At 41.0% G+C, this 14,702-nt stretch overlaps 3 protein-coding genes across 3 annotated transcripts; 2 read left to right on the top strand and 1 right to left on the bottom strand.

Annotated features, from left to right (window-relative positions):
• Positions 1-433: 433 nt before the first annotated feature.
• On the top strand, positions 434-2,378 carry iba57 (iron-sulfur cluster assembly factor IBA57). The gene is made up of 3 exons (XM_080838134.1): positions 434-890; positions 1,437-1,780; positions 1,973-2,378. Exons 1-3 carry the CDS (start codon positions 541-543, stop codon positions 2,362-2,364), a joined length of 1,086 nt encoding a protein of 361 aa, XP_080694260.1. The 5' UTR covers positions 434-540; the 3' UTR covers positions 2,365-2,378.
• Positions 2,379-2,532: 154 nt separating this feature from the next.
• On the bottom strand, positions 2,533-4,904 carry jmjd4 (jumonji domain containing 4). Its single transcript, XM_080838133.1, has 6 exons — positions 4,217-4,904; positions 3,952-4,117; positions 3,685-3,810; positions 3,320-3,587; positions 3,068-3,214; positions 2,533-2,978 (listed from the first exon to the last, which is right to left on the bottom strand). The coding sequence occupies exons 1-6, from the start codon at positions 4,464-4,466 to the stop codon at positions 2,670-2,672; spliced, it is 1,266 nt and encodes a 421-aa protein (XP_080694259.1). The 5' UTR covers positions 4,467-4,904; the 3' UTR covers positions 2,533-2,669.
• Positions 4,905-5,192: 288 nt separating this feature from the next.
• snap47 (synaptosome associated protein 47) lies at positions 5,193-14,282 on the top strand. The gene is made up of 6 exons (XM_080837174.1): positions 5,193-5,308; positions 5,573-6,104; positions 6,792-7,297; positions 8,056-8,186; positions 13,626-13,807; positions 14,024-14,282. Exons 1-5 carry the CDS (start codon positions 5,293-5,295, stop codon positions 13,770-13,772), a joined length of 1,332 nt encoding a protein of 443 aa, XP_080693300.1. The 5' UTR covers positions 5,193-5,292; the 3' UTR covers positions 13,773-13,807; positions 14,024-14,282.
• Positions 14,283-14,702: the final 420 nt, after the last annotated feature.

Genomic DNA, 14,702 nt, shown 5'->3' with positions numbered 1-14,702 from the left:
AGATCGCCGCCATATTGGAGAGGTAAAGACTAGACTGTAAACAAACGCCAGTAAACTGTGGAGATGAGGTTATTCTGGATAAAAAGCACTAAAGGGTTTACATTTCTCAACCGATCTTTTTTATATTAAATTATTTAAAACCTAACTATCGAGATTCTAAGTAGCATAGAAAGAAAACTTTGTTTGGTACTTCACTTTGATCATAAACCCTTGAATATAAAAAAAGACTCAGTTGAAATCTGTTGAGAAATGTAAACGCGATAGTGCTTTTTATCCAGAAAAACTGCAGCTCCACCGTTTACTTGCGTTTGTTTAAAGGCCAGTCTTCACCTCTCCAATATGGCAGCGATGTTGACCGACGATCCAAAGGATCCATGCGAGATACGATTGCGCAATCGGCAAAGCATTGTGGGAAGGAAAATGGTGATCCGCATCGCTCCCTGAATGTGAAGATGTCTGCACTGTAATTGTAATAGTGTTTTTCAATCTTAATATCTTATTTTGATCACATACCGAAGTTGTGAGCGTTAAGGATACACTATGAATAATTTAGGTCTCTTTTTAGGCGTCGTAAACACTGCTTTAATGAGAAAGCAGGCTCTAAAGACGTTCCTAACTCTCAACTCAGGCAGGAGGACCCTAGTTTGGACAAACGTTCAAAATTCACTACTGAGGACTTACAGTCAAGATAAGTCGAAAACCGGATCGTCTAACTTTGTTTGCTACAGTTTATTGCACAGGACTTTAGTTAAAATCCATGGCCATGAGACGAATTCATTTCTTCAAGGTCTTGTTACAAATGACATGGAACTACTGGAGGACGAAAGATGCATGTATGCACACATGTTGAATGTGCAGGGGAGGACACTCTATGACATAATCTTTTACAGGTAAACTACTGTTTGAGTTATATACGTTGCAGTACTTTATGTACGAATTACTATCCAAATAAGATAACTATTGTCCTGTAGAAGCTGATATGAAACAGTTAGCACATATCTGCATTAGGGTGTAACACTTATCAACTCATATTGAGGTCTTGTGTCTACTGATAACACTAACATTGAAATTAGGAGGGAGGTCTGGTTTTAGTTGATAGATGAAGCCTATGGTAGTCACTGTGCTAACAGTAGTAGCATAACTCAAATATAGTAGTTTCCCCCCTGTTTTCATAATAGGTTGGGTACATCAGAGGGATTCAGAATCAACCACTAGTTATGCTATGGTTGTTTAGCATTTGCTTAGTCCTTATAGGAGGATTAAGGTTTTTGATTGTGTGAACCAGATCCACCTCATCTGTCAATAGAGCCAGGCATCTTAAACTACGAATCATAGAACGTGTAGGCTATCATTTCTTAGAAAGTACCCTAGACAGTAATGTGGCTACGGTTTATATGGTCAACTGCCAATCACCACCTTTTTTATGATTTGTTTAGTTTGAAAGAAAAATCCACAGAACCCAGTCTTTTACTTGAGTGTGACAGCACAGTGAAAGACGCCATCCTTAAGCATCTGAAGGTGTACAAAATCCGCCGTAAGGTAAGCATCACCCATTGTCCTGAGCTTGCCGTATGGGCTTTGTTACCTGTGCACAAGGATGGTGCACCAGGCAAACCAGAAATTGCTGACAACAAACAAGACATTGTGCTGGAGAGGGACCCAAGAACTGAACTCATGGGGTGGAGACTGATTGTGAACCATGAAGTTAAACCAGAGGACATAATTGCTTCGGCTCTAGAGGGAAACCCAGAAGAATATCACAAGCATCGATATACAATTGGTATGTTCATCTTTTTATTTTAGATGTGGCCTCACCTAAGTGCAATTCCATACTTTATCCTTCGGTGTACCTTGTCAGGGAATATGGCGTGATATTATGAGATTTTCAGATACAGTTGGTCCTCTGTTTCATGTTTGACAGGCGCTTTGTGAATCTACTGACCATCTTCTTTTTACCCATGTCTGATTGTAGGCTTACCGGAGGGGGTAAACGATCTTCCTCCTGGTGTGGCCCTCCCACTGGAATCCAACCTGGTGTACATGAATGGAATCAACTTCAGCAAGGGCTGCTACCTTGGCCAGGAGCTCACAGCCCGAACCCACCACACAGGTGTTGTGCGCAAGCGCCTGATGCCTGTGCGCCTGTCCGCTCCAGTTGATGGACTGCAGGAGGGAGTGGCACTGCAGACAAACTCTGCGAAAGCCGCTGGAAAGTACAGAGCTGGGAAGGGAGAACATGGACTGAGTCTCATCCGCTTGGCGCATGCCAAAGAACCACTAGCACTGAAGCCATCCCAGGCGGATGGTAGCTCTGTGACTCTGCAGGTCTCCGTACCCGAATGGTGGCCTAACGAAGCCAAGTAAACCAAAGGAAAAATGCAAAACGTGAAGTTAAAACAAAGCATCAGAACCACATCACAGCAGAGTCTGGGCCATGATCACATTTTTGTTTTAGCTGTTTAACCAGTTCTGTTCAACAAAAAAAAAGACCACACATGAAATATTTAATTTAATTTATTTAAGTTACAAAACTTGAAATATGTTTATCCGCACAACAAATGTCCATTGTTAGTTTTCAACAGAAATAATTTATACTTTCTTGAATAATAAACATTGTAAGTCAAAACTGTGGTTTCCAGGTGAGAAATGTTTTTTTGGGGTAATGACTGTCATACAGTAGACCTTGTTGCCTCTCGTATTTCTTGAAGCAGCGTCTCTGGCTGGAACTTTAAAGTTGAAGGGTCAAGTCTCTTGAAGTCTTCATTATTTAGCATACTTTCAAGGATGTGAGTGACTCTTTGCAGGTCAAACGTTGCATGATGAGGACCTAAAGATTCGAGTGCCTCAGCCAGATGTCGGGACTGAAGAGAGCTGCTCGCCGGATATGAGTTCAAAAAAGATATCCGGTTGTTTGCGATTATCTTTAAGAATGTGGCAAACTCCCCATAGTCAATTCCAGTGCATGACTTCATGATTACCTGAAAACATTTATACATTTTAAGTCAAAAACATGTTTCGTTTGTGACTGTGATATTAACTTACTATTATCACCCTGAATTTTTCATACCTGACAATGTTGATGCCAAGTGTCCATAGTTTCCCTCCATTCTTCAATCTCTCTTTGGACGGAGGCAAGCTCATCTTGTAAGAACTGCCACATGATGTCCAGATTAGAACCGTTTAACCAGTTATGGTTAATAGAAATAGTGTCCTCCTGCAAAAGAGCTGATTACTTAAATAATATTTTTTTCTGTAATAATTATACACCCCAGAATACAATGAATACAACCCAGAATTGAACAACTTAATTTGTCCTCACCAGATTGTAAACCTGATGATGCCAACCACTGGGCACAAAGAGGATTTCCCCTGCTTCTTGAATGATCTCCAGAGGCTGGCAGGCTCTGTCTATGTGTGGGTACTGCCCCTTATCCTGAAGTATAGGCGCTGTGACATCATAAGCCAGAGTGCCATGGCGGTCTCGCAGAAACTCCTCTTGGCCAGGAGGATATAGCAGCCATTTCTTTCTCCCACATATGTTGGCTGACCAGCTATAGGAGCGGAACACATCGGCGTGGAAGGGAGTCCTGGCACCAAAAAAAGCAGTGAGTGCATTGCATGAGCAGCACTTACAAACAAAGAAGGTTATAATCATACTCAAGTCATATACTCATCTATGCATACCAGGAGCCTTTGGGACCCATGTAGATAAAGCGGTAGTCATCCACCTCAATTGAATCCCAGTATTCATTGAGCCAGTCCGAAGAGAAGAATATGGGTGTTCTGTAACTGTTGTGCTCAGGAAAGCTCCTGAGATGAACACAGAACAACACTCAGTGATGTCAAGAGGATTAAAGGCACATCCCTGTGTATATTATATGTCCACATTTACTTAAGTAACTACATTTACAGTTATGCTGAATGCAATTGTATATACAACGGTATACCTACCTGTGCATGTGCCAGTCTTTTAGGTAAAGACATCCTTTTGGTGAGGAGTGGCCATTTTGAATATAGTCCCTCCAATACTGGATGAATTCTTTAAAAGGGATAATTTGCTTTGGATTTGCGTTGTATTCCTTTACACTACAATTTGCCACAGGCACTGCTGTTTCCTCTGTTGGGGTGACATGGTAACAGCACAATGTCACACTAAAATCTTAGTACAAACTGCAGTATGTCTGTATGTCATTTTTATGTTCTGTTATTGACCTACCAAACTGTTGCAGAAGCCTGGAGAAATTAGGCTTCCCCTCCTCTGTAACCCAGTGTTTTCTACAATTCCAGTCTTCTGTGAACTTCTTCGAAAAAACACAGGGGTGATTGGGAATCAAGTAATTTTTAAAGAATTTGGAATAGCTGATGTGCTTTTCAATGTAGTCGACAAAATGGGAAGAACAACGCTGATGTGACTGTCTGGGTATTTTTATAAGTCTGGAGGAGGTGTGTAGAGTCTCCCTATCCATATTAGAGAATAATTTTACACAATCCCGAAGGTTGCAAAGGGTTTGTCAAATCACTGAAGGCATTAGAGGTATGTTCATCTAGTTCTGCATATTCACAGCGGCTTTGTGGTAGATGCATTCTGTAGCTTATTTGGCTAGCACGGTGTCTCAAAGCATATGAATTCAAAGATACACGTAAACATAATGCCAACGTGCAAGAATAACAAGGCGATGGACGAGCAGTAGCAACTGGTGATCTATACGTGCAAAATTCGTTAACGACGGACAGGCTAGACCGGTAGCGAAGAAGCTGTGGAAACGATATTGATATCGTTTCGTCCATTAATGCTTTCCCTCATGTTCCTCTACGTGGATAATGCTGGGGTAGGCATAAGAAATGGCATCAGGCGCAGTGTTATGATATGCTATGGAGGCGGTACTGATGTCAATACTGTGCGCCGAGCACAAAGCAAGCCTACTTTAGTGGTCCTAGCAAATATTTTCATCAAGCCAGTGAGATACATAAACGATGCCACTTAAACATTTTCGGTTGTTTTTAACATTTAACATTTTAACGGTCTTTCTTTACGAATCCACTCCATTACTTTGATATAAGATGTGGTCAATTGAAGTCACCTAAATGTAGTTTTCAGTACGGACAGGAAATATGAGTGTTCCAGGGTAAATACAACTTCCGGTTTCACAGTAACGCATTCGAAGTGTTTATGTTGCCAAAAGGCCGTGGTTGGCCGTGAGGCTGTAGTAGGTTACTCGTTGGCTATAACTGACATCCTTTCACCGGATTTACTGTAACGACTGAACTGTTCATGATTTGTTCAACAATGAAATGTGTTGTTTAGAAGGTATACGCCACAAAAACAGTGATTTCTTGTTTTTTAAATACCGATTTACGTGCTGTTCAGATCATCTAATGTCATCAAGGTAACTGTGAATCAGCAACTTGTTTCTCAGTGAATGTCTTTTAAGATACGCACAGCATGCTGACAGTTCTGCTTCATGTAAGGAGCTGAGTTACCAGTCCAGTTGTCACGTCTGTCATGCTATGTATGCTGTCTTTGAATTTTAAAATATAACAACTATTGAGGTGTGATGTGTTGTGCCACCAGTGGAGTATTCATTTGAAGACAGTTTTATCACTCTGAAGATGAGCCGTGACACTTCCATTCATAGTTGGCCTGGCTCCTATTATATTAATAGTGAGAAAAGATGGGTCAGTGGCACACTTTCCCTGAGCCGAACTACCCTTCGATTCACCACAGAGCAGAGCAAAGACAGTCTTGGCAGCGTCCGCCTGTCCCGCATCATGGAGATCAAGATGGAGTCTTCTAGCTTCATCTTTAGTACTCTCACCCTGTTGGAGGAAGGCAACATAAAACACTGGTTTGGGTCACTGCGCCCCAACCGTGTGGTGGTCTACAATGTTCTGGAGCACTTCTGGAGGGAACGCCTGTTGTCCCCCACACAGAGCTGTGGGGCAATGGCTCTACCCAGCAAAGGCAGGGAACTCATCAGCTTGGTGTCTGGAGCCCAGCGCAGACTGGAAGATACAGGGAAAGTGCTCAACCACCAAGGAGAGCAGTTTGACAATGTAATGCAAGACCTGGACAAGATTGACTCAAATTTGGGTGTTGCAGACAAGTAAATTCTTTATTTTGTTCTCTATTAGGCTGTTAGAAATAACAACAGAGAATGTGTAAGGTAGCCTATTGTTTAGTCATTATTCCATATGCAAGTGCATGGTGCTTATTTCAAGTTGATTGTATAAAGGCAAACTAAGGTACACATGCACAAAGAATTACACTAAGTTGATTACTGTTGTTGAATAATGTAGGTTGAAGGCTACAGTATCCTTTTGATTTATTAAGCATACTGAACACTACGTGCAAGGATTATCCAATTGTACAATTTCCCCATATTTTTATTTCACGCACACATTATATGTGGTTATAGCCTAACCTTTGTACTGTGTTTGCACTTTACACCAACTACGGAAGTGAACGCATGGAAACGACGTTGCTAAACACTGCATACAACACTGCTTAAAAAAGATTAATGTACTCAGAGACCTCATATGATATTTCTGTGTGAGTGAATCACAGTGCACCCCATTAACGTAACAATCTGTCAAAGCTTTGTCTGACTTCTGACTTAACCTGTCACCTCCATACCAATTTTTCACACAACTTGCTAACAGTGTGCTCAGTGTACTGTAAGTAGCGTTTGTGTTAGCTTGAATTCAGCATTGACTGACTTGCATAATTATGACACTTGCAGAACAATTAGCCTCCTTTTAACGATCTCCTTTTCTTTCTAAATTTAATGTAGGTTACTTTCTGAATTGGAGTCACCCCCTTGGTGGCCATTTGGGAAGCTGCCATGGAAAAGCCAGCAAGAAGCCAAGAGTGAGCAGGCAGCAAGGGCCGCTTCCGCAAAAGGCTCAGTCAAAGGACCGAGGGTGATCACAAGCATCCCAGTTGTTGTCTCTAAAGGTGGAGAATCCGACTGGAAGCCTGGATGTCTGGTGATGTTGGTTTCATCACTAGAAATAAGGGATGCAAATTCACGTCTGCTGCACACCTTTGAAAGGGACGAGGTGGATGACATAAGGGTCCACAATCCGTACGAAATCAGTGTACGGCAGCGGTTCATTGGAAAACCTGATATCAGCTACCGCCTCCTCTCAGTTAAAATGACAGAGGCCCTGTCTGTGCTGGAGATGCAGTACAAAAAGAAACTGGAGTTCACCACTGACTTTACAGACTTCCGTGCCAGCCCCGCCACAACCCCTGGTGCCACTCAGGGAGAAGCATCAGTATGGAGTGCAGGTGCAGGTAGATGGTTTCATAATATCCATCCATCCATGATAATATTTGTCAGTCTCGTGTACTTGTGTAAAGTGAGACGGTTGTGTTATTCTACTTAGGTGCTAAAGTGTGTGTCATTTTAGGGAAAATATGATTTCAGTATCTGGCGTTCCAGTTCAGTTTCCAAATGTATTAAAAAGGGCTACACCTATTACTAACAGAACAAGGCCCAATTGGACAGCTGAAAATGTTTGGCCAGGAGCCTAGCCATCTTCATGGTAACTTTACTCAAATGTGAATTACAAAAAAAGTGTGAAAGTGGTGAAAAAACCTTGACCATTTGGGATATTATAGATGTAATAGAAAGTGTGCTTTATCAATTTACAAGTTGTGTTTCTTGGAGAATGGAGCACCACAAAAGACAAAATCCCCAGCCAGTTACATGAGGGACCACATTTTGCTTTGCAAGACATGAAAGGCTGCTTTTAAATGTAGTACATGCTCTAAACCACATGGTGGCAGTTAAGTACTGTGAAGATGTGCTTCATGTGGCCACAGATGCTTACATTATTCTTTTACATTAGCAATATTTGCCCATATTTGTTTCAACTGACACTTTCATACATGCATGGAGTATATTTTAATCTGAAAGTATATCTCATTCACCCAGTATAACTTGATGTTCAGTGTTCTATGATTTTTTTTTTTTTTAATGCCTTAGTCTGCCAAAAAAAAGACTGAGTGTGAAGAAAAACCCCTTTAGACTCAGCAGTATTTTTCTTTAGCTGCAGGGCTCGTCCAGCACGGGCAGGAGACAGAGGTTCCTGTGGAGATCCCTGCTGGTGAACTTACTCAGGTCCAAGTGCAGGTCCTTCAGCCCATGGTCACTGATGCCGAGGCTCAGGAGCTGAAGCAGGTATGTGTGGGAAGGCCGCCCTGCCCGCCTTTCCATGAGCAGAAAAGGTTCACTCAAAGTGTGATGATTTTTCTTCCTTCAACAAAGTCTCATTGCTGTTGAAATGTCTACCTTGCCAACAATGACTCCAGTGCTTCCTGCCATAGCTGGCAATGGATAATGGCTCTACCTCTAAGATACCAGTGCGCAGAGAGTTCAAAATGTCCAGTAATGTTTCACAGAGCCATTTCAAGTGCAGGAAGTGCAAGCTTTTCTCAACATGCATGCTTATCTGATTGTATCCCTTTTTATTTAGTTTCGCTTATCCTTCTTGTGAGAAATGTGAGTGTAAGAAGACAAGTGAGGCTCTAATAAGGCTGTCACAAAGCCGTAGTTCTTAAACACCATCGCCTAGGAGAACTTCCCACATAGTTATTTTTCAAAAAGGAATTTACATTCAGCAATGGATACTAAGCACTAGCAACTTGGCTGGACTTGACAAGCTGCACATCACCATGGTGTTCTGAAGATTAAAATCAACAGCAAGTGCCCATCAAATCCCTCTCTAATACCCCACATAGGCCTACTCTTTCTTGTTTGTGCAGGCTCAATGTGCTCTCTGGAAGTCACTCAGCAGGCATAGTTTACACTTCACCCAGATTATTCTAGGGAGTGCAGCAACCACACTTGAGATGGGTAGGGTGGAGTATTTAGGGTCCGTGTAATCAAGGCTGTTCCTGGACAGCCACAGTGTTTGAAGCGTCTCTGTTGAACATCTGTGCTCGATTTATTTATCAAAGGAGTTGAAAGGAAGAGAGTCAGTTAGATTTTCAGGACTTTATTATAGGAGATCGGGTCTTAAAAATATGAATAATTTCTCAAAATGTAATTACCATCCCATTCATGAGTTCAGAGTTTTAAAGTTGAGAGTAAGATATAAAACCCCAATAATCCAGGCACATGGATGGCTATAGGCCCCCAGTCAGTTGATGAGAACTGGTTTGTAAAAGCATGCAGTCTGTTCCTAGTGCTTCTCACCTTGTCACCCTAATATATAATTAAGATCTGTAAAAGGATAGAGAGTAGCGTAACCAATGAGTAATGCGAAGGGCAGTGTTTGAGTGTAAGGTGTTAATTGAGTGTATTGTAGAGCAGTGCAATTCTAAACTGGAATACAGAATACAGATCAGAATTTCATCCAATATTTGTTGTTAGCTTAAGTTGTGTTGCAAAATCTTGGGAAAATAGGCAAGAAGTAAAAGTATATGTGGCACTTTTTTTTCTTTTTTCCCTGGACCAATGCAGTTTGTACAAGATGTCAATGTGTCTGGTTGACGTGTTTTAATTGGATCCTCATAGCACACCGATTATCCCCAATAGATTCAAATTCGTTTAGACCCCCCAAAAATCAGTGGAGATCCAAATTCGGGTAATGTTCTTAATGCCTACTCCACATATTTTGTTACATCTTGGTTTGGGTGTCATTGGGCAGTTGCGGTCTGCAGACTGTAGTCTCTCTGTGTTCGTGTCGATTCCGCGAGCTACTTGTAAACGGGTTTTCCCTTCGTCCACACGCACACACGCACACACACCCATTAATGTCATCATTTCTCTGCCCACTAAGCATTCACTGTAGTAAGCGTCTGCTAAGGAGGGTCTTACTGGGAGCTGCATGGTCCATGGCAGCCAGACATAAACAGTGACGCATAATCACTCCATCATTCCGCCTTTAACACGTTATTATAGGTTGCAACAGAATGTTGCTCTGTATGTTAAAACCATTTCAAAACACAATATTATTGCTGCGACCAAAGATAATTTATGGTTGGTGAACCATTACAGGTATCATTTTCAGTTCAGGATGTGTTGGGGTTTGGAAATACAAGAAGCAGTAATATGTAAAAAAAAAAAAAAAAGTGATGAGGAGGGAAAGAAAATTCCGAAGGCTGTGTTTTTAGGCATCATGTGATCTTGTTTTTAACCAAACATTCTGGTTTCTCATGGGATGCGACATCTCTTAGGCAACTAAATGCGTTTTGACAACATGGCTGGTTTCAAGGTCTTGGCCCATCATTTCTCATTCTAAAATCAAGTCAGTCAAACACTACACAAATCAGCCGAGATTTCTTTATATATACCTGTAAAACTAAAAGAGAATAATATGGCTAAACAGCATAGTAATTTGTTTTTGAACATACAGATTATGTTTTATTTCATGTAAAAGCTCAAGCTCAATGATACCATGATGCAGCTGTTATGAATGATGCCAGTTGGTATGGCCTTCCTGATACTATGCAGTCTAAATACTTTATTTCAGTAGCAGTCAATATAGATCATTTTCAAGGTAAATATTGTGAACTACGTTGAAAGTCAGTTCTCCGAAAAAGCAAAGTCACAAAGCTTTGGCACATAGAGGTGCCATTCAGAAAAAGTTCAAAGAGACTAGCTTACTTTAAGAGAGTACCGTTGTGAAATTAAAGCTTTAAGGTGACATGCAAATGACTTTTGTTTTGCTATCAGTGATCAAACTAATTCATCATAACCTTGACATTTACAGAATAGAAAGCCTTCATTTTCCCTATCTTTGGTCATTCATTTCACTGATAAGTAGTAATAATGGTCTTTTAAACTTCAAAAGTTGATGCTTACAGTTCATTAGTTTGGGACACTCCCATTTGTCAATAATTAGAGCGAATATCACTGAGAAGTACATGAAAGCCTTCAATATAATTTCCTTCTTTATTTAAGATAATCTTGTGATAATATGCAGTCTTACAACGTCAGAGTTGAATACATACTGTTTACACCTGCGTTCTCCTTTTTCGTTTTTCGTTTTCACAATGGGCTCCTTGTTCTAGTTGTAGTATGTCTGCTCATTTACACTAATGGAATTAACTTTAATCGGAAGTAAATTGAAAGAAGTTTTATTTTGCCTTTTGTTCACCCACTTCAGTTATCAAAGCCCACATTTCAGCATCCAGGAGGGCACAGTCTCAATATAAGACTCTACAGCATGAAGTACAGATTTGTTTTACATCATAAAAAAGGCTACGTCAATGCCTTTGTGTATAGACAGCCGTAAGTCAAAGCAATTGATTGGCTGCTTAAAACAAATTCATATTTATATTAATCATTTGATTCCCAGTAGTCAGAATCAGAATTTGATTCATTACTTGAATCATGTTAAACCATAGCAAAAGTGGTGTATAAGTTTAATCTGAATAGTGCTTGATGAAAATTCAGCTAATTGCATTTATTCAAATTGGTCACTTACATTTAGTTGGACAGACAGAAAGAAAGGTTTATCTTCCAAAACTGTTACAAAAGCACCCAAATGTATCTCATGTTTTGCTTGCTACAGTCTTGTCATCTGCTCAAGCTAAACATAATTTGACTTGACACATTTCCTTCTCCTTGTAAAGCAAAAACACAGAGGGCCGATATAAAAAAGATGGGTCTAAGACGAGGGCCGGACAGTGGGGCAAGCGCTCCCTAAATTGACGGATGTTACCAACGCGGGGACAGTGCATTGTGGGACTTGCAGTATTTGTGGTGCGTTTGCATTCCAGCGGCTGCGGCAGACAAGCTCTGATAGATAAATAGATAGGAAATAGATGGATACTTTATTAATCCTGAGGGAAAATTAGGCAAGCCAAATAAAATTTCACGGTTGCTCATTCAAATCAATGGAACTTTTTGCAACATTCTGAGGAGCTGGCGGGCCAGATTAAATGGCTTGTCGGGCCTGTATGTAGACAGTTGAAACTTAATAAAAGGCAGTTCTTCCGGTGTACTTGCTACTATTGTAGAAAGGACTTCCTTGCTCTACTCTTGTTCCCACCCCAAAAACACGGCTCAGGGGGTGCTTCAGATCTCGGTGAATATCAAAACAATGGAAAACAAATATGGTTACCGAGGACATCTTCTTTACAACTCTGGTTCCAGTAGCCTACTGTCTTATGAGCTGTCCATTTCTCTACCCCTCTCTTTGTTATTTGGCTAATCAGCAATCTGCCTTCCAACGACTAAATAAATCTGATACTGCTTAATAGACACTGTCAAAAGGCAGCTCTTGCTGACCAGCTGTCATAGATATGAATAACAAATGCAAAAGGTCAAAATCACTGGTCACACATGTGTACAGTAAAGAGTAGATATTAAATATTCATTATAAACTGTGACCTAATCATTCTAAAGCTTAAACTCTAGGTGAGAATAGAATAGTCAGTTGCCACTGGTGGCTGTTAACACCTGCCCTTAAGAGACTCATGATGACCAGGGCCACAAAGCCTCAATGCAGTAAGCTAAAAACATGAAAATCTCAGTAGGAACAAATCAACATGTATAATAATTAATTAGAAGAATTATAAACATGTACTAGAACACTGTTAAATCATTTAGACAAATCATGTGTGTGAAACACATATACCCTGTGTTTATTCTCATGATTGTAATCGTCTTAGAAGTGTGTCATTATTCCGTGGTGAATGTAATATCTTCAGCAATAAATAGGTTATTACCCATATTCAGTGTCTTATATACACCTAAACAAACAAAGCCCAATATATGCTGTTGTCACCAATCCTGTAAGGAAATAGCATCATTCTCCATGGCAGCCTGGCACAGACCTGTGTGTCTGTGTGTCTTGTTGGTCTGTCCATGACTGCTGATTGGTGAAAGCTGACATAATGTCATTGCATTTGTGTGTGTGTTGGACAGCATAATATTAGTTCAGAAACCACAGTGGTAGGGTTTGGAGTGAGTGTTTATTAGATTTTACTTGGCACATCGTGGTTTATTTGAGTTGTTCCATTGACCATAACATACACTGGCCGTTTTTGGAGCTCAGCAGATGGGGTTGTGTTGTTCACTGGACATGAGCACATATAGTTACACACACACACACACACACACACTGCTGTAAACTACTATATTTGGACTGCCGCTGGGTGCCAAGTGAGCACCGAGGTGGTGTGTTGAACACTGGCACACCTGTAGCAGTAAGGCAAAGCTGGCTCAGCACGGTTTGAGAGAGTACACCAGTGTTGTCATGGCGACATAAACCTAACATGGTGTAAGTACTGATGTCTGGGTTGCTTTTTAAAGGCATTTTGTAAATTGAGTCAATAGCATAAACTGGATTTACAGAGATTAACCATTCATGTAATGTTTCTTTGAGATTACACGTCTTAGATTTAATCATCTGCATAATTAAAAAACTAAATAGAATTGAACCTGAATCACACTTTCCATGACATGTGTGTGTGTGTGTTTGTGTGTGTGTGTGTGTGTGTGTGTCTGTGTGTGTGTGTGTGTGTGTGTGTGTGTGTGTGTGTGTGTGTGTGTGTGTGTGTGTGTGTGTGTGTGTGTGTGTGTGTGTGTGTGTGTGTGTGTGTGTGTGTGTGTGTGTGTGTGTGTTTGTATGTGTGTGTTTGCACATGTGTATGTTGCTGGGTGCAGATGCTTCTGCAGCTGAAGAACCTGGCTCTAGAGGCAGAAACAGAGCTGGAGCGTCAGGATGAGGCTCTGGACACCTTGGCGTCCTCCACCGATCGCACCACCATGACCATCCAAAAACACTCTCGCCGCATGAGAAAGCTACTGTAACTTCTTCCTCCGTCACCACAAAAACACCTTCAAATGTAAGTCAGCAGGTAGTTAATCACAGAAACATGGGTAATGTTTGAAAACTTTCACAACATAGAAGCTTTCATAACAAAAATACAAAGGTCTGATTGCCTCATGCATCGTTACAGACCTATAGTTCATAATATACCTCTATAACTTTATGTATTTGTTAAAAAAATACTTCCTGAATATATCATGGGTTTCTTTTCCTTTTTTTTACTACCATGCAGACCTTCTCCTGTGGCCTGAAATGATCTCCAAGCTCTATGTATTGCATGTCTAACATGAGCCCCGTTGCAGTGCTTTGAGTCGGAGCACTCTCAAAGTGGACTATGAAGAATTAATTCATTCTAGTTGATTTTAATTATTCATATCAACCCTAACTACGAATCGACATCTCCCCAGCTCCATACACCTGTTAATATTAATCTTTACTGTGCACTTGTTAAATGGCTGGGATAGTTCTGTGATTGTGATAATTTTGTCCTGTCTGTGTTGTAATGGTTACCTTTGTGAACAAGTTCAATAAACTCCCAATTGCAATTGCCTTGATATGTTCCGATGACTAGTCACTGGACCTTTCTTTTTAGCAGCTCTCTGTATCTGTAGCTAGACACATGACAAGCCAGATGACTCAAGACAGGTCCAGACACCACCCGCGGTAAATGAGCATGGCTTGTTATGAACTGGCAAACAGAATGTCAAAACACTGGTGGGCTGGATTCGGAAGCTATTTACCGTGGTGATGGCGGCAAGCAGTGCTGAATGAGAAAGGGATTGGCCTTTTGTAAACAGGTCTGCATACTTCCACAGGAACCCTGTCATTATAACATCCTGTTGGCACCGGGGGCTTCGCATCTGTTCGCCACCCTGGCGTGCGACTTTCACGAGCGGGACCACCGTGCGCCA

The sequence above is a fragment of the Sprattus sprattus genome (assembly GCF_963457725.1).
Source record: "Sprattus sprattus genome assembly, chromosome: 4".
Lineage (NCBI taxonomy): Eukaryota > Metazoa > Chordata > Actinopteri > Clupeiformes > Clupeidae > Sprattus > Sprattus sprattus.
The sequence above is the reverse complement of the archived record's forward strand: the minus strand, read 5'-3'. Positions and strand labels throughout refer to the sequence as shown.